The sequence below is a fragment of the Tetrao urogallus genome (assembly GCF_951394365.1).
Source record: "Tetrao urogallus genome assembly, chromosome: 16".
In the NCBI taxonomy this organism is placed as follows: domain Eukaryota; kingdom Metazoa; phylum Chordata; class Aves; order Galliformes; family Phasianidae; genus Tetrao; species Tetrao urogallus.
The window spans coordinates 10,823,093-10,846,778 of NC_136829.1; the positions used below are offsets into that span (position 1 = coordinate 10,823,093).

The 23,686-nt window shown below is 56.7% G+C and overlaps 2 protein-coding genes across 6 annotated transcripts; one reads left to right on the forward strand and one right to left on the reverse strand.

The window, feature by feature from the left end:
- Positions 1-1,043: 1,043 nt before the first annotated feature.
- On the reverse strand, positions 1,044-5,777 carry COMMD7 (COMM domain containing 7; the record flags this gene model as incomplete). 2 transcript variants are annotated; one of them, XM_079543325.1, is made up of 9 exons in its annotated part: positions 1,044-1,174; positions 1,576-1,624; positions 2,102-2,151; positions 2,260-2,350; positions 2,851-2,888; positions 2,967-3,023; positions 4,625-4,727; positions 4,813-4,866; positions 5,694-5,777. In XM_079543325.1, 9 exons carry the CDS (start codon positions 5,775-5,777, stop codon positions 1,098-1,100), a joined length of 603 nt encoding a protein of 200 aa, XP_079399451.1. In that variant the 3' UTR covers positions 1,044-1,097. The 2 variants fall into 2 exon arrangements, with proteins under 2 accessions (XP_079399451.1, XP_079399450.1); XM_079543324.1 differs by having other exon boundaries at positions 4,625-4,730.
- A 6,301-nt stretch (positions 5,778-12,078) lies between these two features.
- Positions 12,079-23,269, forward strand: DNMT3B (DNA methyltransferase 3 beta; the record flags this gene model as incomplete). Of its 4 annotated transcripts, none has more annotated exons than XM_079543476.1 (19): positions 12,079-12,183; positions 15,488-15,632; positions 15,916-16,019; positions 16,368-16,520; positions 16,846-17,034; positions 17,846-18,004; positions 18,498-18,605; positions 18,780-18,921; positions 19,350-19,478; positions 19,658-19,702; positions 19,935-20,014; positions 20,259-20,371; positions 20,644-20,827; positions 21,056-21,140; positions 21,350-21,495; positions 21,575-21,665; positions 21,777-22,015; positions 22,148-22,233; positions 23,128-23,269. In XM_079543476.1, 19 exons carry the CDS (start codon positions 12,079-12,081, stop codon positions 23,267-23,269), a joined length of 2,445 nt encoding a protein of 814 aa, XP_079399602.1. The 4 variants fall into 4 exon arrangements, with proteins under 4 accessions (XP_079399602.1, XP_079399603.1, XP_079399600.1 ...); XM_079543477.1 differs by having other exon boundaries at positions 16,440-16,520; XM_079543474.1 differs by having other exon boundaries at positions 21,575-22,015.
- Positions 23,270-23,686: the final 417 nt, after the last annotated feature.

The window sequence follows — 23,686 nt, forward strand, 5'->3', positions numbered from 1 at the left end:
AGATACTGCCCCCAGGCTTGCCAGCAGGATTCCCTGCGCTGTGCTCCAAGCACGTGATTCAGCCTGTCCTCACCACAGGCTCCGGTCCCTCATGCAGGATTGCATGAAATGCAACGTGGAAAAGTGCCAGGTTTTCTGCAAGCTGAAAAGACCAACGTGAAAGAGGGGAGGTGGAGATGGGATGTAAGGGAGGTTTCACAGTGAGAGCAGTGGCACAGAGATGAGGTGGGTGCCTGTATGGTAACTGTTGAGTCGAGGCCTGGGCCACTGATGGAGCACCTAGGGAAAGGCCCCTGTCAGCCCTGGAGCACAGGTGAAGGCGATTCAGGTGTGAGACAGGAAGGGGTGGAGCAGGCTGCACCTTTTGGACCTCATTTAAGGGCTGACTGCCCCTGGGAAGGGTCTTTTTCTGGAGATTCCTCCCTTGGGAACCTGAAATCTCCTGATCTGGGTAAGCAATCTTTTTCCCTTTCTTTACAGCACCTTTTCTATTGAGCTGATCCTCCCATCGTACTCAGGTCAGGCTGGGGGGCTCTGAGCACTGGTGGAGCTGCGGGTGCCCATGCTCACTGCAGGGCCAGATGGCCTTTAAGGCTCCCTTCCAGCTCAAACCTTTCTATGGTGATTCAGTGCCATTTTGCACAAGATGTGACTGGGAAGGATGCAATCATTCCATTCCTTGACACAAGAAGGAGAGGCTCAAAGTGGGTGTGAAGTGTTTCAGCAGGCTGGATGCTTTCCTTGCACCCCATCCGTTCCTGCTCCATTCTTCCTAGCATGGAAGTGATTCTTCTCTCTGTTTCTGTCTCAAAAAATCAAATTCTGATACAGAGAAGGATGGGGATGGGTTTATTTCTTTGCCATTTTAGTACAGGTATCCACATCAGACAATTTCTCATGATAGTATTAAAAAAGGGCCAGGTGGACTCGTAATGCCTTCAAAGCATTTGCCCAAGTTTTGGCTTTTGAAGGACTTCTGGCACAGCTGTTGGTTGCACAGCCTCATCTTCTCTTACCAGCTGGAACAGAGCAGATCTGCAGGTCCACAAGGAGAAATTAAACACCCTGCACAGATGACAGGTCAGGTCCTTGTAGCTTCAGCCGAAGCTTTCCAGTGTGGTTTTGGCTCTTTCCATTTCATGCAGGAAACTGTAGAACTGGGGCAATGTTAACTCTGTAGGCAAAAAAGAAATAATAATAGAGTGTATCAAACCTTAGATGTCAGGTTGCAATGAAGGCTGGAGAAGCCACTCTGGTGCTATCACAGAGCAGCTCACGTCCACCTAAGCTAGGTTCACTTCCTTCCTTTGCCATGCTGCTGTTTTCCAGTGCTCCATGGCATACCTGCATCTGCTTTTGCAATGATGTGAGGGCTGCCCAGCAGTCGGTGCTCCCAAATGCTTCCCTGATTGCATCAAGGAGAGGCCGGAGGAGCAGCATCTCCCAGCAATGCTCTCACAGTGACCCCTGCTGGGTCTGCCCCCAAAGCTCCCCCACCTCCCCAAACACACAAAAGCTCTGAGCTACAGCTCGGATTTCAAGCTCTCTGCTGCTTTTCCAGAACGGTTAACTCACCTACATAGACATTTTCCATTTGGCTCCCTTTTTTAATCACCAGCTTCAGCTAGGGGGAAGAAAAAGCAGAGATGTATCAATGCAGAAGCCTGTATTTCAAGCACCATGAATAGACAGGAATCTGCTCTGAGTTCTAGTGCAAACTGCTGCACAGAACACACGTCTCTGTCGGGCTTTTCAAGAAGTGTCACTGCAGGAACAGATAAGGGAGGATCTCTGGGAAGCCCTTAGAAACGACGGCCTTCCCCCTCCCTCCCTGAGGCAGCACAACCTGTGCTAAGATCGAGCTTTTTTGAAGCTTTTCAGAGTGGGCTGCACTTTTGTGATGCAGCTCTTCTGAGAAGTAACAAACAGCAGCACGGCTGCTATCTGCTGGCAGCTCGCTCAGAGCACTGAAGATGTGCCACTGCAAAGCTCCTACGAGATCCAGCTTTCCTCTGCTTCCTCTGGCAGCCAGTTCCCCCCACAGCCCTGGCCACGGCTCGTTCCCTGACTGTGCTGTGATTTCCCCATGCAGGGCATTTACCTGTAAGAAGATACTTCCTACTTTTTCAAGTTCGCTGCTCCCGGCTGTAACTGTGATTCAGAGAGAGAAAGTTAGCAAGCTGTGTAACAAAACCTCCTACAGCCCAAAGGTGCTGTTGGGTTTCCCAACCCGGCCAGTTTAAGTCTTAGCTCCATTACCACCAAACTTCCACTCCATGTCTATCAGCTGGTTAATCGTCAGTGTCTGACCAACAGCCAGGCGTGTCAGGGTGGGGGCATTCAGCTTCCACTGCAAGAACAGAACACACCATCAGTTCAGAGGGGCTCCACGTGTGGTACCTGTAATTTCAACACAAAACAGCTGCCCAAGTGTGTGTGTGTGTGTGTGTGTGTGTGTGATATGGGCCAAGCTAATGCAGCCAGGAGGGCTCCCAAGGATGAGTCCTGCAAGGATTTCCATCTGCCCCGTCACTTCTGGCACTGGCTGGTTTTGTTTGAAGGTTGGTTCTGTGTAACACTATCTGCTCAAAAAGTCATGTGTTCGTGTAAGTGCGTGACCCCGGGGCTCCAGGCATGCAAAGCAGAAAAACAATCAGATGGAAGCCACACGGCTGCAAGAATCACTGAGCCCACAGGCTAGAGGCCACAGCAAAGCACAGCACCATTACACAAGTGTTTCTTATCACTGGGGATTTTCAGCTCAAAATTCAGAGCTGGATTGGAAGAAAGCAGCTGATGCATCTGACTGAGTTTCTGTTAGTTTAGAAACAAGCAAGGAGGTCTTCGTACCTGCTCTGCAAAATAACTGGCTTTCTCTTCGCTGAGGCCTGTGGGAGAAAGCACACGAGGTTACTATAGATGATAAATGTTAATTAGCTTTTATTTAGCGAAGTCACGTGACCTACCTAGAGCAACAAAATCTGCTCTGACTTGTTCGGAAGACAGATTTCTCTTCAGGGCACCTGAATAAACAGTGCAAGGGGAAAAAGATCAGCTTCTACTGAGTGGAACCAGTCCTTACTGAGGCAAACAGACGCAGGGATGGAGACCTCGCCATAGAAAGGCTGTTCTTGGACTGTTTTGAAACAAACCCCAGCTTGCCAATAGGCAATACAGTTGTGTCTGCTGGTATCTTTGCAGATGCCCAGTGCTTTAAAAGTCAGTCCTGTGGAAGTGCCTGAGAGAGAGAGGGAGAGATTTCATTGCAGGTAACCATGGTAACAGCAGCAGCAGTTGTGTTTTGAAGTTGCTGCTTTCTCTCCTATAGAAGCTCTGCTTGTTAAGGGGGAACTGTTAAGGCTGGCAGGCTACTAATTTGACCTACCTGCTGTGTTTTGGATTATGGGTGTGAACGTGTGCATATAACACTTTCCCCTGCTGTGCCTGCCTCCTTTGTTCCTGAGCGCAGGCAGCACATGGAAGTTTACAAGGATTCTGTTCTCTGAAGCCAGGAGCAGGAATTGTGAACATTCAAAGAGACTGGCAGCCCCACGTGGCTCTGTGTAGCACAGAGGCAAAGTTATCTGCTGTGTTCTGCCCTGGTGCAGCCCGTGGCATCCCGGAGCTTCTGAGAAGGTGTAACAGGACTGGAACCAGCGCTTGCAAACAGGAACCGTGAGGCTGAGTGCAGCCAGTGCACAAACAGGAAGGGAGAAAATGCTGATTCTGCACTGAATCCCTCCAAGGCAGTTGTAGGGAAGGAAACTATTCAGTGCTTCTCTGGGACAGAAGAAATGGCTTGAAATAGTAGGATGGAAGTTTAACCCGAATGCAGGAAGCCGCTGTGCGCAGCCTCGCTGCTGTGACGAACTCTGTGGGAAATGGGGGACTGAAGGGTATTTCTAAGCAACCATTGATAACGAGGATCACCAAGGCATGAATGTGTGTGAGGGAGGATGTCTGATGCAGCGTTGTGTCCGACAGCAGCCAAAACATCAGAGCAATCTCATACGGCAGAGTCCGAACAGGGCATGCAAAGGGAATTCTCCCACCCCTCTCCTCCAGTGTTTGTGAATGAGAAGTCACTGGAGGTTTATGTGTTTTTCTAAAACAAGACTACAAGGACAGACATCACGTGTGCACGGAACTATGCCTGCTGGATCCCAGTCTGCTCCAGGGGGGGCGTGAATGCAGCCCTCAAATGGTGCTTTGTTCTCGTAGGAGTCACAGCGCTGGGTTACTGGGATGGAAGTGCAAAGATGTGGTGCCAACATAAGGCTGTGCTGGTTTAGCACAAATGGATTACAGGTATGGGTTGAACCAAGCTCTGTTACCATCACAAAGTGTTTGTGCCTGCACTTAATAAGCAGGGGAGTGAGTGTAGCCAGGCCTGCAAAACCTGTATGTGGGAACGGTGTAAAGAAGACAAAGCCTGAGTCATTCAGTAGGGATGCTGCAGCAGGGGAGCACTTTCTGAATTTTTGATTCTTAAATGCTAAGCTATTTATGAGTTACTGTTAGCATCATCGTGCAACACAGTTCTGAAGACGTGGGGCCTTTAGCAGCATGCAGAATGGATGCAGCAGTTTGGCCTCAGGGCAGCATATGCATACGTACCACTTACCATTGGGTACCAGAAGAATACTTTTGACGATGTTTTTCAGGGGGCCCAAGCTGATTTTATTCATGGTTGCAAAGTCGGAGAGCTGAGTCAGAAACCTTTCTACCTGCTCAAGAGAAAGAGCAACGACACAATCTTATCTCTGCATGCTTCTCACCTGAGAGCTGCTTTTGTGCTCTGTGCAGCCTTACCTCCTTGGGTTCTGTCAGAAAGCCAAAGAGCACTTCCGTCAGTGCTGAGAATTGCTGTGAAGAAACAGGGTGGTGTTAGGAGTAAAGCATCAGTGTGCTTTGTTCCTCAGCACCTCGTTCCCCCCCCCTCACCACGCAGTTTGGGGCTGATGTCCTGCCCTGACACAGCTCTTCCTGTTTCCTTGTGCTGGTGCTTGAGTTTGAGCTCCCAATCATCAGCAAGACCATCCAGTCCAACCGTCCTCCCATCGCCACTGCTACCACGAGCACTAAACCAAATCTCCTAGCTCCTCATCCAGACACCTCTTGAACACTGCCAGGGATGGCGACTCCACCACCTCCCTGCACAGCCATTCCAGTGCCTGACCACTCTCTGAGAGAAAAAGTTCTTCCTTATGTCTAACCTAAACCTCTGGTACAACTTGTGGCCATAAATGCTGAGGTGCTCCCCCAGCCCTCACCATGACAAGATGCCTATGGGCAGCATTTGCACATGGACTCTCTTCAAAGACAACCCGAGGGGTTCATGCACCCAGCACCAGCAGGCCTTTTGTGGCCGTTCCATCCCATGCGATCCAAACAGCAGCCAACGGGAGAGGATGCAAACATCCACTCCGATGCACCAAAAAACCCACGGGGTAACCAGAGCGACTCGGCAGACAGAAGCACGGCTTCAAGGCCTCGCCGTCACCCCCGGGCCCAGCTGCGGGCAGATCCCACCGCCTCCCAGCACCGCCGCCACCGGCGCGGCCCGCAGCCCAGCAGAGCCTTCACACCGCAGGCCGGGGCAGGCCGGGCTCGGGGCCCCGCGCCTCAGGGCCGCTTGTTCGCCCTCTCCGGGCACCGCCTGCCCCCTCCTCCCCCTCCCCCCGGCCCCGCACCTCGGCGCTCAGCTGGTTGAGGTGCTGCACGTCCCCGCTCCCCGCCTCGGGCCCCGCGTCGCGCCCGGCTCTCAGCAGCCCCATGGCGGCTCCGGCCCCGCCCGCCCCGCCGCACCGCCCGAGTCAGTCTGAGCATTGGCGCTCGCACTTTCCACGGAGGGCCGGGCAGGCCGTGGGGAAGGCGTTGCTTCTACGGGACTTAGGGAAAAAAAAAATAATAATAATAATAATTTAAAATTAATCGTTAAAAAGCTGTCGTGGGGGAGGTCGGATTTTATCTATCTATTTATTTATTTATTAGTACATCCCCCGGGGATTGCAGCCAGCAGCAAGCGAAGGATAAAATCACCCCTTGCTTCTTCTCCTCTGTTACATTACCCAATTTCTAGGAGAAAATCCCCAAACTCAGTGTGTTCCCCCTGAGGACCCCCAGCCCTTTTTTTCTTTTTCTTCTTTTTTTTTTTTTTTTTTTTTTTTTTTTTCCTGAGAGCAGGAGCTGCAGGAGCAGCGCTGTGTCCACATGTCTGTGCCTGAGCCCTTCTGTCCCAAAAGCTGTTCACCCGTAAGAAAGTCTTCATGAAAGGCAAAATCATGCAGTTCACAATCGTAAATGCCAGCGTGGGATATTTCCATGGGTTTGCAAGCAAGGAGTCAGGCAGCGAAACACCATAGATGATGGAGAATTAAGAGAGATTCACTCCGTGTCTGGAAATCACAGCCCTGCGCCCATTCCTTCCCCCTCCACCTCCCAGCTCAGCCCAGAGATCCCCACTCCATGCCCAGCATGGCGGGATGCTGCCCTGACCTAACAGCACTGTGGGGGTGGGAAGTTACACGTGGGACTGAGTGGCCGCAGGATTTGACCCTCCGTGTTCAGCACAGCCCAAAGCAAGTGTGGGTTTTTCATCTAGCTATTGCTACGATGTATCGGGTGAAGTGGTGAAGTGGCCACATTCATTCATGGTCGAAAAAAAAAAAAAAAGAAAAGAAAAAGTGGAAAGAGGCAATCCTCAGTTTGGATTGCAAGCCAGGATCAGCCTTGCTGCAGCAGTCTGTGACTCATCCTTAATTCCCCGTGTCTTTCTAGGGTGATGCTTTAGGAACTAATTAACGATGGTCTCAGTGCTGGTGTGTGCTTGTGTGAGCATGCACATGGTACGGCAGAAGGGAGAAACCCATGGAGGTAAAGAATTTCCCAGGCAGCAAACCAAATTCTTGGGGAAAGTTGAGTGACGGGATCCACGAAGAAGAGTTTAAATGGAGAGATGTGCTCCTAACATCCTGTTTGAACGATCAGTGGGAAATGCATCCATCCTGCTGCATGGGACACGGCTTTATGGCAGCGTGTGCTGAGCACCACCAACCTTCTGTGCTGAGACCCGGCTGTGGGGTTGGGCAGTGGTTGTTGGGAAAGGATTTGGGGTTCATCTATGAAGAGGAGGCTGCAGGCCATCAGCCCGGGGTGCTGCATTGGGGCATTCTCATGCAGAGCGTTGCTGATGGGCTCGGAGCTGCGGGTGGCATCTGGGTGCTGTGCACAGGTGATGTTAACCACAGGCATTGCAGCAGGAGCAGCAGCAAAAAGCAATGGGAGGAGGAGAGGTGAGGAAGCAGGGTGTTCCAGTGGGATGTTCCAAAATAGGAGGAACCATGTGCCCTTCTTAAGATACTTTTTCAGCTTCATTTCACCTGTCCACCCTGGGCTTCCTCCCTCCCCTTCCCCTTTGTATGGAAAGCATCACCTCAGGAAGGCTCCCTCCTTTGTATTCTGAAAAGATCAAATCCCAGCTGACACGTCCAGCTTGGGGGGTCTCAGATCCTTCCATGCAATCCCCCATGGCCAGACCTGGGGCACATTTCTGGGACAGGAAGGCCACCAGCTGCAGCTTCCTTGGGGAAGGCCCAGAATGGTAAGAAACTGCCAACGATCCCAGGAATCACCCCAGCACATTTCACCCCTCCAGGATCAGCTCTGTTTGTTCTGCTGATGCACAACGTCCCTTCCAGCTGTGCGGATTTGGGAGAGCATCCCTCCAAGAGACTGAGGAATGCTGACATTCTCCTCTGCTCTTGTGATGGATATTGCCCAGCTGGAGGGGGAGCACTGTTCCTGCAGAGGCAAATGGCACCTTTGAGATCAGGATTTCAGTTTCTTCTTGCAGCTTCATGCCCTTTCCTTTCTCTCATTGCACTCTGTGCTGTTCGCTCCCAGGGAAGTGCTGCTGCAGGAGCCCATAATTGCAAAGGCAGTGGCGGTGTGGCAGCACGGGCTCTGGGTTCTGCTATGCTCTTGTTGCCTTGTGACCACAGGGAAAACATTTCCTCCGCAGGGCTCTGCCCACTGCTGCCTGCATTCACAGCCTGACGTTTGGGGCCTCTGCTTTTCAGGTTCGACTGCAGCAAATGCATCCTGTTTTCTAGAAAAAAAAAAAAAAAGAGGATTTTGTGGCCAGAGAGGCACAGAAGGTTTTTCTTTGTGTGCCTTCTTGTTTGAAGTTCACACGCTGGTTGCCAGTCTTTCGAGATGTTCTGGTTACATGAGTGCCAATTGGTTTTACATTTATTTTTATTAGGGAGTTACAGCATGTGGTCCTGGCCAGCCCACAGGAAGGGCTCGAAACGCCGTGTAGGAGGGAGAACACTTCCTACCTCCATGTCAACAGCAGCTCCCCGCAGATGTGAGCAGGCAGCCCAGCTCTGCACAGGCTGCAGGCTCCTTCCCACATGTGGCAGCAGGCTGAGGCTTTCCAACAGCTGAGGCAGAGCCTCCAGCGAAGCCCAAACCCTGCGGAGATGGCACAGGGCTGTTTGAGGATGTGGGCATGAGGCACAGAGCCCCCCTGGGGGAGGAGGACAACACACCTCAAGAGATGCACTCCCTGGGGTCACTAGGAGGGTTTGTAATGGTTTGCAGTGTTTTAATGGCGCTGGTGCTTTGCTCTGCTCGATGAAGGCTGAACAAACAGCTCACTTCCACCAGGGCCTGGGACCTGTAGCCCCAGAGATAACAAGGATGCACTGCTGAAGGCTGTAGGGAATAAATCACAGTTGCTCAATTGCTTTATTTGTCTGGGATGTCCAGGCAAGCTGTTTGCAAAGCGCAGAGCAGTTTCCAACCCAAACCCTTTGGTGCAAAGTAAGAGACAGCAGGTGCCCAGAGGAGACAGGGCAGAGCTTTAGGAGGAAGCAACATTGGTTTGCCTGGCCGGGACAGCAAAGGAGAAATTTAGGAAGAGGTTTGGCAGGAAAGAATAAGGCAGACAGCCAGGATCAGATAGCTGCTGTGACCAACCTGGGCACAATTCCCAGCCTCTGGCAGATGCACTGGTGACACTGGTGAGCTCCAATCCCACAGCTGCATCCCACTGCTGGTCCTCACTGGGGAACCTCAAGCCGATGGGCAGCAGTGCTGTGATTTCAGTGGCACTGCTGTGACCCAGCATAGCCAAAGTGCCCAGCAGGAACCTTGATACAAAATCTCCTTTATGATTTCGTCTCCTTTAGGTTCCTTTATAGGGACCTTTTTTTTTCTTTCTTTCTTTTTTTTTGGCCCATAAAATGACATACTTACTTTCTTGATGGGTAAGAAATAAACTCGCAGCATCTCTCCGCGGCTGTGTGCAGCGGTGATGGGGTCAGGGTTTAGCTCATGATCTGCTCAGAGCGGCTTTGTTCAGTGCCATGCCTTTTTCAAACCGTATGCACAGAAGTGCTCTCCTGAATTAAATGATAACCGAGGGAAGAGAGGGAAAGAGGCGTTTCCACGGGCAGGAGATTGATGGCAGGTCAGCGGGGCCAGCGGCGGCAGGAAGGTTTTGCTAGAAAGGGAGAGGAGCCCGAAGGTCCTTGAAGTAAGGGCTAATTGCACTCCTCATGGTGGCCTGGAAACACACAGAAGCATTTTGCTTCTCAAAATTTGGAAAAACCAAACAGGATTGCTTGGATTTAATCTATTCAGCAGAGCTGCAAATCAGCTTGAGGTTTATTTGGCGTGTGTTTATTTGAATGGTAATCTCCAGCATTCCCAAAGGCTTCCCCAGACCAGATTTCTCATCTCCTTCTCTTGTTCACTTGCAGGGCTTTTCTCTGCTCATGCAGCCACATTTTTCATGCTCGCGTTGTGCACAGTAGGGTGGTGGTGTGGGGAACCTGCTGTATGGGCCTGTGTAGGCACTGCGTACAGGTTGCTGACACTTTGGCTGCCTCATTTTTCCTCCTAGCCTTGAGAGCTTATTTCCATCGCAGCAGGCTAACAATATTCCCTCTCCTTCCTGATATCCAGTTTTCTGCTGTACCCAGCAGCAATAACAAGGGAGCAGAGAAGATTATACCCCACGTGGACTCGGGATGCTTTGTCTGGGGCAGGGGACGTGCGGACTGTTTTCCTCATCCCCAGTGCAGCCTTTCCAAGTGCTCACCACTGCATGGGAAAGGAAAAGGAGGAAAAAATTATAAACTATTGCGAAACTTGTGTGGCTTTGTCCATCCACACCGTGGTGAAGGGCCGTGGGCAGGGGGATGCTCAGCCCAGAGCACCCGGCAGAGCTGGGGGGCTGCACTGTAGAGCACTGTTAGGGCTGAGCCCCGGGAGGATGTTGAGCCCTGGGGGGATGCTGAGACCCGGTGGGATGTTGAACCCCGGAGGGATGCTGAGCCCCGAGGGTGCCAGCATTGGGGGTAGAGCACCATTGAGGGATGGAGACACCCGGGGGGGTAGGGGGAGTGTGTGGAACCCCGGAAAGTGGATGCGAGGCATGGCGAGGCGGTGAGAGCGGAGCCTCGAGCGATGCGGAGAGATGTGGAGCGATGGGGGAGTGAGCGCTCGGGGCGCCGATGGCGCGGGGCACTGGTGGAATGCAGGGCACGTGGAGGAAACTCGGGCGGGGTGGTGCAGAGGCGCGGAACCCCGAGAATGCCGGGCTGCTTGGGGGGGAGCTGCGCGGCTCGGGGGCGGCGGCCGGGCCGGGGGGTGCGAACCTCGCCCTCCCCTCCCCCGCCGTGCGGCGTGGGGCGGCGGCGGCGGCGAAGGAGGAGGGGCTGCCCAGCACGGGCAGGGTTAAAGCGCCATGTAACCGGAGCGCGGGGCTGTCGGGGGGCCGGCCGGGGCGCGGGAGGCGGCGAGTGGCGGCGCGGCCCCGCTGGACGGCGCGTCCCGTCGCGGCGCAGGTGAGCGCGGGGCCGGGCACCGGGGGGAGAGCCGGGGGTTGCGGAGCCCACGGGGCAGGAGCCGCGACGCATCCTCGTGGGCGGCTTTGTTGTTCGCGGCGGCGGGGGACAATGGGGCGGGCGGGGACGCGGTACCGGAGCGCGGCGCCGGGTCTTTGCGGGAGCGTCCCGGGCCCCCGTCGCTCCGTGCCCCGTTACCGGGACTCGCGGCACGGGGCAGAGGGCGGTGGGGAGGGGCTGCGGGCAGCGGCCTCGCCGCCACTTGTTGCCGGCTCTCGACCCCGGGAGAGCTGCGGGACTCGGCGACGGGCGCGCCCCGGGCTCCCTCCTCTCCCGGCCCCGCCGGCTCTTGTCGCAACTTCGCGAGTTACCGGCGCTGCGCTCCGCGGGGCTCGGCCGGGGCTGTCACGGAGAGGGCGGGCGCTGGGCTTCTCCCGCGATGCCGGGACGGCCGAGGCACGGCAGACCACGGCAAAGCCGCGGTGACTCGCGTTCCCGACGGCGAAGAGACAAGTGATGCCTTCGGGGCTGGGAGGGTCCGGGGATGCTGCGGTCATCAACCCCACGGGCACTGGGGCAGACGGGAGGGCTTCCGGGAGCCTGGGTGGCATTAGCCGTGCTCGACATGAACACCTTTGTTTTCCTCCCGTGGGCCGGCGATGTGTCAGACCATCTTCTTTCTCTCTTTCTGCAGGAGAGCGGCTCCCGGTGGTGCCTGAAGCGTGAAGTCATCCCTCGAGCTGCGCACGGAGAGCAGCGGGCGGCCGGAGTCGGGGTGCGCTCAGCCGCGGGGCAGCGGCGGGGGGTGCGGGGGAAACACCTCCACCTCCTCCTCTTCCTCCTGCCGCCGGGCCCGGGGAGATCCCGGGGAGAGAGACTGCGGGGGGTGTCCCTGCGGTGCGGCAGCGCTGTGCCGGGGGCTGCGGTGACACCCTCGGGGCGAGGGGTCAGGGGACACTGGGAATGCTGTAGCCTGAAGGGGAGGACGGTAGTGTTTGAAATCGCTGCCCCGCAGGAGGATTTCCATTCCCGTCTTTCCCCGAACCGCAAAGAAGGTCGGGTTGTCCCCGAGATGGAGAGGGCGGGTGGGAGACGGGGACAGCGAGGTGTCATTGTCATCACTCCGTTCCCTTTGTGCAGGGCAGCGGGGATGCAGTAGTCGCTACCGAGGGGACCCGGGGGCCACCGCCTGCCCTGCCCGCCGGCACCGGGCACAGCGATGAGCATGGTAACGAGCCTCGAGCGGCTGGAGCAGCGGCTGGCCGTGATGGTGGCTGCCCAGGAGACTTCCCAGGCCTGGTCTTCGCTGGGAGAGGAGGGGCCGGTTTGTGGTTTTTTTTTGTTTTGTTTTGTTTCTTTTCTTTCAAGCGAGCTTTTACGGAATGCAAAGGGGCAATGGAGCACAGGGCGGGGGGAGGGGGGCAGGGAGGGGGCACAAAAGGGCTGCGGCGGTTCGGCGGGGAGCGGGGCAGGGAGGGCAGAAAAGGAAACGGGGGGGAAAATGGAGGGAAATGCCGCAGCCCGGCGTGCGGGGAGGGAGAGCGGCAGCGGGGAAGGGGCCAGGCACAGGAAGCGGGCAGGGGAGGGGAGAGGCCGGCACGTTAATGAGCATATCTGCCCCAATGCGCTCCCTTTCTTACTAAACTGCCAACCCGGCGACTCTTTTCTTCGCAGGATTAGAGGGAAATGTTCGGTTTCGGGGAGCGTTAAAGGCCATTTGTGTTGCGTGATCACCCGGAGCCGGCTGCAGAGCCGGGGTTGGAGGGAGCCGGCCCCGACCATTGGGGGCTTTTAGTTCTTTTTGTTATTCAAACAGGGCTTGGGTGATGGCTGCCATCCCAGCCATCGCGCAGTGCTTCCCTCCAGCCTTTTGATATGCATGCCCCTGTCTGGAGGCAAAGTCCGCCCGTCTCCCCTGCAATCTCTCCACCTACTGGGGAAACCGACCTGATAAGGGCCCTTCTTCTGTTTTCTTAAGAAGGAAAACTGAAAGCGGCCCGGAGCTGCCCCGGCCCCGAGCTGGGGCCCTCCAGGTGTGCTCTGCCCGGAGCTCAGCCGGACACAAGCGGGCATTCCCGGCCGCGGGATCCCTAAGCAGTTAATGCCATGGCACGGGCTTCAAGCAGCTTGGCAAACCGTAAAGAAGCTGGTATTGCAAAACTAGGGCGGGATCTGGAGGCAGCGGGTTTATTGTCTCCATGGGGTATGGCTGCAGGGAACGTCCCGGTCACCGAGGCAGTGTCATGGGCTGCCGGAGCGCCAGCTTCTTGGGGAGCCTCGAACATCAGAGCTGGAGTGCTGGAGTCGTTGGTTCTCCACAGGTCCTATGGGCTGTATCACCGTAGCGTCTGTCTGCTTGCATTCAGCAGGGCGAGCGCTGCGGTGCTGCTTTTCTCCTCCCCCCTGCCAGAGAGAAGCACGCGAGGGGAGTGCTCTGTTTCTTATTATTTTTGTAAGGCCCTATCTGCACATGCTGGTGTGCTTCTGCGAGGGGAGGTGAGGACAAAGAGCTCTCCAAGCTTGCAGCAGGCGGAGCTGAATGGACCGGGGTGACCGTGCTGGAGGTGCACGGCTCTGTGTCCTGGTACAGAAGCTGGCATGGGGAAGAGAAGGAATGGGGATGGCTGCCCAGGCGAAGCCAAGAGTTTAGCTAGCTTTGCAGCCTGTGTTTTGGTGTAATGTTCCCTTTCCCGCTTGCGTATCAGAGGATGGTGATGAGATGTCCTTGAGTGATCCCAGGCTGTGCAGCTGGAGGAGTGCATGGAGCAAGCAGGCCCCTGGGGCTGTCCTCCCCACACCTCAGAGCCACGTGTCCCCATCCCTTGCTGCCTTTCTCTGTCACATTTCCTGGCACTGTCCCTGTCCATCGCCTGTTCTGAAGAGAGCAGCGTGTCTGCACTCAGTTTATGGGATTCTGAGTTAGACATGTTTGTGAGATGCTCTGGTTAGGGTTAAGATGCTCTGGTTTTACTGGCAGCATCACTGCTGCCGATGATTTGGGGCTGGGGAGAAAATCCCCAGCAGTTGCTGTTGTGGGGCTGTGTCTGCAAGCGTCCAGGGCAGCCGGGGGCACACGGTGAGTCTGGGCAGCTCCTGGGAGTTCTTCACTAGTCTGGGAGCAGATGTGCTGCAGCAGTAGGATTTCTGTGCACAGCTGTAGGGCTTTATGTGGTTCAGGCTCCCGCCAGTGCAGTTTCCCTCCTCGTCCCTTTGTTACAGAGCCGTGTCTCTGGTGGGGGGAGGATGTGTGCCTGGGGTCCCTGCCCGGAGTGGTGGGGGCCAGGCACCTGATTCCCCTCGCATTTGGGTTTTACCGGGGTTTTAATGCAACCCTCTGCATCCAAAACATCAAACCCCGACTGGTCTTTGTTTGCCAGAGGTGCTGACAGATGATCTCAAAGCAGAAATCTCAATTGTTAGTGAAGCAGTCGGAGGCGATGCCGAGAGCGGGAGCGCTGGGGAAGGGGCGGCCGGACTGGAGCCTGGGGCTGGGGGTGGGGGCTGCAATGCATCCCCCCCCCCCCCAGGGCCTTGGAGGGGTGAAGCCGTTCATTCCCCGACTCCTCGAGCTGATCTGCGTGCTCCTGAAATGACGGCGCTGGCGAAGGGGCAAGTCGCAGCACAGACCCATAGCCAGGCAATGAGGCAGCTTCGTTAGCACCGTCCTGGGTGCCTCTGGGAGAGACTGGGAGCTTCTGGGAGCTGGCGCTTCCGAAAACACGATCCAGGAAGGGCACCCGCGGGGAGGCAGAGGCGGCGGGCGCAGGCGAGGCGTGTCCCACTGCTCCTGGAGCCCTCCGCTTCCAGCGCTGCTGCTGTGAAATGGCTGCTGCGGGGCAGGGGGTGCTGCTGGGGAATGGGAGAGGTCTCCGTGGCGGGAATGTTTGGCAACGCCCAGCTCGGGCTCAGCGTCGCTTTGCTCTTTTGGGGTCAATCTGCCTTTGGCCTCGGAGCTCCTGGCGGTTTCGGCTTTGCGGGGGTCTCGTGAAAGTGTGGCTAGTGTGGCTACAGCTGCTGCGGGGAGCTGGGAGCTGCCTGACCCTGCGTGAGGAGCAGCAGGGCCGGCTGACGTGCAAATGGCTGCAGATGCAGATGTTTGCACCGGCCCGCATGCCTCTCGGGGGGCTGAGCAGGGCAGGCACAGGACTTTGGCCCCACGGTGCTGCTGGCTGTGCCCTGTCTGCAATGCTCACCCTCTGCTGCAGCTGTGGGTTGTGCAGGGCAGGAGCTCAGTGCGTGGGGCTGGGGGCTGGGGGCAGGATTGTGGGAAGGGTCTGAGCCACGGCTGGGCACAGCACGGAGCCTGGGAGTGCTCCATGGACACGTGGGGCTGGGAATAGCTCTGGGAATAGCCCTGGTGCTTCTCTAGGGGCAAATGTGTTGGGTTGCTGGAGCTGGTGAATCTGCAGGGCCACATTCAGGGAGGTTTTGTCCAGGTGCCCATCAGCACCCAGTGTTATTGCAGATGCATCCCCAGCCAGAGCCTTCTGCCTGCCCTGGGTGCTGTAGGAGAGCTGCTAAGGGAATAGACTGTGCCTGGCCTGAATAGTTCACACAACCTGCTCTGCTTTTCTCAGCCAGAGGGCTCTCTGGTTGGCTAAGTTTATGATCCCCTATTGCTTCCACAGGCAGCCATGAAAAAGGAGAAGAGCCATGGCCGGGATGAGGCGGACTGCAGGGCAGAGCTGATCCTCTTCGACAGGGACTGCACCGATCCCACTAAGGACACAGCTGCCCTGCTGCTGGAGGCCAGTGGGAAGCCCAGCACCCCAGGTAAGTGGGACTGGGGGGTCCAAGCTGTGCCCTGCTGGGGTCAGGATGTGCCCCAGCTTTATAGTGCTCAAGTTGTGGTGCCCAGATTCTGGCTCTTGGTTGGCCAGATTGTGGGAGAGTTTCTGCTTTGAAAAGGGAATGAATAGCAAACTTGATCAGACTGTCAAAAGTGTTGCTCTCACTGCGTTGTCTGAAAGATGAGGCTTCGATCTCTTCCCATCCCAACACACCACTCTCATGAGATCAGCTCATGGAGCTGAGTCTGCTCTGCTCCCTTGCACAGATGCTGGGAGCCTGGGGCTGGCACCCCTGAAGAACAAGAGGGTGAGCAAAGACCTGTCCAAGGAGGAGCTGTCCTGGCCTCTCACACTGATGGAACCGCAGGAGGTGAGTGCAGATTGGAGATCTGCCCGTGACTGTGAGGCTTTGAAAAGAAAGAGCCATAAATTCAGCCGGGGTGACAATTCTGCGTTCCCACAGTGCCACGTGCAGGGGCTGCTCACTCACAGAGCCCTGCTGTAAAAATCTCACTTCATTTCGAAAGCGCTGTGCCGGATGCCAGAAGCATGCCTGGTTTGGGCTGCTGCAAACCGCAGGGGAAAAGCTGCCCTCAGTGCCTCCAGGCTGTGGGGTTGAGCACACTGTGGGGTGTGCAAGTTCTGTTCGGGGTCTGTGCCCTCATCTCCGATGCTGTCTGTGTCCCTATGAGCTGCTCACCTCTGCTCCTTCCTACAGGTGCGGCCCCGAGGCAGTGCTGGCTGGGAGAGCAGCCTCCGGCAGAAGCCCCCCGTCCGCCTCATCTTCCAGGCAGGGCAGACCCCCCACGAGATGCAGATCAAGGAAACGAGCAGCGTGGAGGCTCTCAGGGAACTGCCGGCTCCGCTGCGGGTGAGAGCTGAAGGACCTGGAGCTGTCTGCATGGCTGGGGGTGGCCTGAGTGCCACATGCTCCGTGCCTCAGTTTCCCTCTGTGATGTGTGTGTGCCTTTGAGTTGGGTGCTTTGACTGCCTGGGGTGAAATGAGGGGAGGAAAGCAAGAGCTGGCCTTTTTGCTGCATGTCATACGCACGAAGCAGTGCTCCCTTAGCTGCACTCAGCCCTGGACCCTCTGATCCCAACCGCAGAGGCTGGGGGTCGTGCTGTGCTGTAGGGACAAGGTGGTGGGGGCTGCTCCCTGTTCCCAGTGGGTTCTCACACCGCTCCCTCCCACACAGAGCTCCCGGAGGAGGACGGCCATGCCTGTGCTCACCACCATCGACCTGACGGAGGAAGACTCACGGGACTCATCGCAGAGCAGCAGCACGCTGTCGGGGAGCAGCTCCCAGGAGGGCCAGAATGGTTCCACTGAGCTGGTGGCTGAGGAGCCAGAGAGCCGGGATGCAGGGATTGCGCTGGAGTACCAGGTAGAGGGGAGGCTGTGCTCTTCCAGCACCCCCTTCTTGTGCTGGGTGGAGGGAAGGTGGTGGGTCTGTGCCCGCTGGGTGCTGGCAGCAGGGGCTGTGCCACAGCGCTGAGCCGTCTCTGCTGTGTGCAGCTCAGCACTGCCAGCAGCCCTGAGTGCAGCACGTGCCTGCTGGCAGCTGTGCCTGCTGGGATGGGTGGCTTCCTGCCCGCAGAATGCCCTTCTGTTGGGAGATGCTGAAAGGGGGAGTGAAAGCGGAGTGATTTGGTGCCTGATGGCGTCAGGGCAGGGCCTGAGACTTGCAGGAATTGGGCAATTGCTTTTGGCTGAATAATTAGGTGCCTAATTGCTGAACAAAACTTGAAGGAGTGCTCTACTCATGAGACAACAGCTCCTGTGGGAAGATCCTGGAGCCAGTGCAGTGCCGGGCTGCCTGCTGGAGGTTCTCAGCCACACCAACTAACTGTCCCAGCTCTGTATTTGCTCTCTTTGCTTTGCCTTGGTTCCTGCTGTGCCCTGGGGCAGCAGAGGAGGGTGGGTGCCCTCTCACTGTGCTGCAGACAGATGAATGGGTTGTTGCCCCATGAGCAGGAGCTGCCTGGGACATGAGACCCAGCCCCAGCTGCCTCAAAGCATTCAGGGGAGTCTGAGGACTGGCAGCATCCTTGCAGAGCTCCACACGAGTGCTGTTGCAGCTCTGCATGGTGCCCAGCCGTTCCTCTGCACTGCAGCAGCCCAGGGCGTCCTTGTGTGGGTGCTGGGACAAAGCGTGCGTGCTTCTGGTTCATCTGTGTGTTATCCTTTGCTTTCAGGATGGGAAGGAATTTGGAATTGGGGAGCTCGTCTGGGGGAAGATCAAGGGTTTCTCCTGGTGGCCGGCGATTGTCGTTTCCTACAGAGCCACGTCCAAGCGCCAGGCGGTGTCGGGCATGCGATGGGTGCAGTGGTTTGGGGACGGGAAGTTCTCTGAGGTGAGCATGCTGCTTCTGGCTGGGGGTGGGCTGGAGCCCCTCCTGTGCCAATCCCTGTGATCTGTGCCCATTTCTGCAGCTGCTTGTGCCTGGGGCTGGGTGTGTGTGTCCAGCTGCAGCCTCCCCGGAGCAGGGAGTGCAGCGCTTTGCAATCTGCAGCTCTGGGATGCTCTCCTGACTCTGATGCTGGCAGCCTGTCCCCTTCCCATCTTCCTTCCTGGTTTGTCCCAGCTGTCCCCCCTCACTCCGTGCCCAGCTGAGCACTGCCCTCCCACAGCCCCATGCTGGGTGCCATGCTGCAGAGGCTCAGTGCCAGCAGAGGGTGCACACAGCCTATCATAGCCACGTGTGCAATGATTCCTCTGTCCTCCCTTCCTGCTGCAGCGTGGCTTGCTCCATGCAAAGCTACTGCTATCTTCTCTGCCAGAGCTGTACCACGCTATATGGGGACAGGAGCAAGTTGTGTCACTGAGTTTTTGTCCCTCTGTCCCAGGTTTCTGCAGACAAGCTGGTAGGACTGATGGCCTTCAGACAGCATTTCAATACTGCCACGTTCAATAAGCTGGTCTCCTACCGCCGAGCCATATACCATGCCCTGGAGGTATAACTGCAGAGCAGAACTGGGCTCTATAGGGAGCACAGGGTGGGGGGCAGCTGGGGGGGGCTGGTGTGGCCATGGCACTCCCAGTGCTGGAATCTGGCAGCTGCTGCTGGGAATGGGAGGGAACCATCCCCCCGTGCCTTGTCACTGTGCTCCACTGCCCTCCTCTTGCAGGTTGCCCGGAGCCGCTCAGGGAAGACTTTCACATCTGCCCCTGGGGAGTCCCTGGAGGAGCAGCTGAAGCCCATGATCGACTGGGCACTCACTGGCTTCAAACCACTGGGTGTGAAAGGGCTGCAGCCACCCAAAAGCTCAGGTGGGCTGGTGGTAGGAGCTGGGCATGGTGCTGGGGGCTCTAAAAAGCACGCTGAAGTGTTCTCCGAAATGTTGCTGTTGGCAATGAAATGTGATCTGTGGCCACCTTGGGGCTGTGGATCTGGGGGCAGCAGTGGAAGCACAGACCCCATGGGGAGGGGAGCAAACAAGGTCAGGGCCCCACTCAGCTCCTCCCTCAGTTCATCTGCTGAGAGGAGGAAGAAGGAGCAAAAATGGTAGCTCTGCCCTGCAGTGGATGCCAGTAGGCAGAGATGATCTCTGCTGATTTGCAGGGTTGTGGCATCCCATATGAGCACTGCACCCTGGGGTGAGCCGGAGCCTCGAGGAAGGGTTCTGGGGTGGGACTGTGACAAAGCTCAGGGGCTGATGTCCCCATGTATCCCCACTGGAGCTGCCTGTCCCTTGCAGAAAACGGGGCCCTGAGGAACGGCACAGAGGAGGTGCTGTGCCTCGAGCATTGTCCACCCACCAAGAGGCTGAAGAGCAACCCCTGCAACAGCAGCAAGGAGCAGCGCATGGAGGAGGACCAGACTCGAGGTACTGGGATGTGGTGTGGGCAGTGCATGGGTTCCTAAGTAAAAAAATCCTCTATGCTCTGGCTGGCCTTAAAGGCCAAACTGTGACTGCAGAACTGCAAGTCAGGCTGTGTTATCTGCTCAATATGAAAGTTACTTTATGGAATGCTAAATCTTTTTTTTTGTTTTTTTTTCTTAAAGAACAAATGGTTTCCGAAGTTACAAACAACAGCGGGAGTCTGGAAGGTAAGCATTTGCCTGTTCTATCCTGATACAAGGGCTGGGAGTGATGGAAGTGCTGGAGGGCGGCACCAGAGAGAACCCATCGGTCCTTTTTTACATGCACTGTGCTAAGCTGGGGACAGGGCTGCAAGGCTGGGACCTGCCCACAGCTGAGGCGATGTCCCCAGCCCCACTTGGTCCCTTGGCCACGGGCTGTAAGGAGCCATGGGGTGAGTGGAGCTCTCTCTGCCCTCAGACAGCTGCTTGTCATGCGGGAGGAGGAACCCAGCCACCTTTCACCCGCTGTTTGAAGGGGGCCTGTGCCACACCTGCAGGGTAAGAGCGGCCAGCAGGGCTGCAGCCATCAGGTTGGGAATGGGATGGGGATGATAGGGGAAACTGCCAGACCTGAACCTGCCATGCTCACCTCAGGGTCATCCCTTGGCATGGTCCCCTCTGAGTTCCCTGCATGCTGTGGGTGGTGCCCAGGAGGCACTGAGGATGCACATCTCTGAACTGGGGGCTGGGGGGGGAGCTGAGTACAGATCCTGATGCTCTCTTCCCATCTGCCCTCTGCCAGGATAGATTCCTGGAGCTCTTCTACATGTATGACGAAGATGGCTACCAGTCCTACTGCACCGTGTGCTGCGAGGGCAAGGAGCTGCTCCTCTGCAGCAATGCCAGCTGCTGCAGGTGGGTCCCCCGTGCCTTGGTAGTCCCTGCAGAGCTTGGTGCTGGGCTGGGGGTCAGGGGGGAGCAGGGCACTACACTGGGGCAAAACAGAGCTGGCTGTACTTGGACAGGTCCTGGGGAGGGTGGTAGGAGATTTACCCAGGCCTAAGTCATCAGTCCGTGTCAGCAGCCCTAAATCCTGAGATGCTGTCACTCGGGGAGAGCATCCTTCAAAATGGAACAGGGCTGCAGGAGAAGCTGGGCTGACACTCAGAGGTGCTGTGTCTGGGCAGGTGCTTCTGTGTGGAATGCCTGGAGGTCCTGGTGGGACGAGGCTCGTCAGCCAAGGCGAAAGAGCAGGAGCCTTGGAACTGTTACATGTGCCAACCCCAGAGGAGCTACGGGGTGCTGCAGCGCCGGCAGGACTGGAGCTCGCGTCTGCAGGACTTCTTCACCAGTGACAAGGGGCAGGAATATGTAAGGGATGAAGGCAGTGAGCCTGGTGCACAGGGTTAGGGGAGAGGGGTTAATGGTCCTGGCCCTGCCTCAATCTCATCTAGGCCATCCAGGTGTGCTGGGCTCATCCCCCCCATGGATGCTCCCTGTGAAGGGAACTGGACTTGGGGAGCGTTGCAGCACTGCCCTGAGCTCCACAGGGCTCTGCTGCAAGGGGAAACAGGGTCTCACGGCTGTCTTCCATTACAGGATGCACCCAAAATCTACCCAGCAGTGCCACCAGCCAAGAGGAGACCCATCAGAGTGCTCTCTCTGTTTGATGGCATAGCAACAGGTGAGGTGCTGGAAGAAGGTGCTCTGATAGCCTCAAGCCTATCAGAAAGCTTGGGGAGAAGGGGATGGGGCAGGTGCATCCCCATCAGTGGAAGCAGGGAGGAGAGCAGGGGGTGGGGATGGTGCCCACAGGCTGTGCTGGGTGCACTGGCTGCACTGTGGGCACTGTGGTCCCATTGCAAAGCCCTCAGCCCCCCCATCCCCGGGCAGGGTACCTGGTGCTGAAGGACCTGGGCATCCAAGTGGAGAAGTACATCGCCTCTGAGATCTGCGAGGACCCCCTGGCAGTGGGCACCGTGCGGCACGAGGGCAACATCACTTACGTGCACGACGTCAGGAACATCACCAAGAGAAATGTGAGCTGCACTGCTCTTGGCTCAGGGAGGGTTGGGTAGGAGCTGTGCCCCGATAACCAGCTCTGTCTGCCCGCTGCAGATCGAGGAGTGGGGTCCCTTTGACCTGGTGATCGGCGGCAGCCCCTGTAACGACCTCTCGCTCGCCAGCCCGCCCAGGAAGGCTCCGTACGGTGAGGCTGTTTGGCCCCACGGGGCTGGGAGCCCCCAGGCTGCCTGGGGTCGGCGACGCAGTTCTGCGGTGGCTCCGTCCGGGGATGCGTGCCAAGCGCTGTCTCCCCCAGGCCCACCAGAGCCCGTCCCCACGCCTCAGCCAAACCTGCGGGGCCGCGGGCGGTCCCCTCCTAACACCCCTGCTGGGTCCCCCCGCACGGAGGGCACCGGGCGGCTCTTCTTCGAATTCTACCATCTGCTCAACTACGCCCGTCCCAAGGCTGGAGAGGAGCGGCCCTTCTTCTGGATGTTTGAGAACGTGGTGGCCATGAGGGTCAACGACAAGAGGGACATTTCTCGGTTCCTGGAGGTAGGGATCGCTGCGGCTTTGGGAAGGGCGCAGGAATGGGGCACCCACACTTACCCGTGGAAGGCTGCTCCCAGCAAAAAAAAAAAAGCCCTGACCCCTCTGCTAACTTGCTTTCCTTCTCTCGGGCTGCAGTGTAACCCTGTTATGATCGATGCTATCAAGATATCGGCTGCGCACAGAGCACGCTACTTCTGGGGCAACCTCCCAGGGATGAACAGGTAACGTTCAGCCATGGTTTCACTTTGTTTGTGGTACTTGCAAGGTTCTGTGCCGCTTGACACTGCAGTGTTGCTGTCCCCAGAGCTGCAGCCACTGTAGGGAAGTGCTGCTGCTGTGCACAGTGCTTGGATGTGTGCGGAGCTGAGCCCAGCTCGAGGCTCTATTCATGACTTATAGCAACCCCAAATTTGCTGCAAAGTGCAGCATAATGAGTAGAGCAGACTGCAATTGCTAGCAGTCCTGCACTCCACATGCACAAGGCCGTTTTTGCTTACTAAGGCCTCAGCCAGCAAACAGGCTCATTTTTTTTTTTTTTCATTTGTTTATATTTAAATTGCCAATATTTATTGGAATTGAAACTAATTAAAGCTGAGCCAGAGGCATGCAGGGATTTGAAAGTTAAACAGCAATTACTGAGCCATTGTCAGGCTGTGCCTGGAGACGTGGCAGTTGAACTCCCATCCAAGCAGTGGGAGCACCGGTGTTAGCCAGAGGATCCTGGGGCAGTGCTGGGAGTAGGTCTCATGGTGCAGGCTCCGTGGGCTCAAGGCTCCTCCGAAGGTGTTACTGGGAAAAATGGGCAGTGGTGACATGGGCTGACATTGAACAAATTGTGCAAGGTGCTCTGAGATGGGTGGGCAATAAGCACAAGCCAAGATTACTCTCTTATTTTTGACCTTAGTACGGGAGCCTGGAGAAATGACTCACTGCCTTCCTTTGGTTGTGGTGCCTGTCTGTGGTGCCACCAGGATCTGGTGGCTGTGGGGTGTGATGGCACTGAGGTCTGGTGGCACGTGGGGACTGTGAGGGGTGGCTGTGAAGCCGGGAGGCTGGATAGGAGCCATATGGGCACGGGGCAGCTGCTGGGCATCACCCATCCCTCTGCCCTCCAGGATCTTTGGCTTCCCCCTGCACTGCACCGACGTCTCCAACATCAGCCGCGGGGCTCGCCAGAAGCTGCTCGGAAGGTCCTGGAGCATCCCTGTCATCCAGCACCTCTTCTCCCCTCTCAAGGATTACTTTGCCTGCGAGTAGCCCACGCTGCATCCCTCGTCTCTCCGTCACAATGCAGCTCTGCTGCCCGAGGAGGGCTCAGCCCTGTGCTCACCATTCCCAGCACTGTGCCCCCCGCTGCCGCAGCGCTCGGGAAGCGCCTTCAACCAAAGAACCTGGCCAGGTGCCTTCCTGATGGGACTACAGACAGCACTGCCTGGGAAATGATGGACAAAACGAGCTTTAATCACCCAGCACAAAGCTGACAAAGCTGCGTGCATCACTGATGAGGCGAGAAGTCTCTTCCAGAGCATTGAATGTTCCACTTGAGCCCAGAGCTGGAAAGCAGTGAGTGGTGGAGGCAGCTGCTGGCGTGCTGCAAATGTGGATACAGAGCTGCTCACCTCCTAAACAAGCATAAACCTCTCTTGAAATGACTGCCAAAAATCCTCAAGCTGC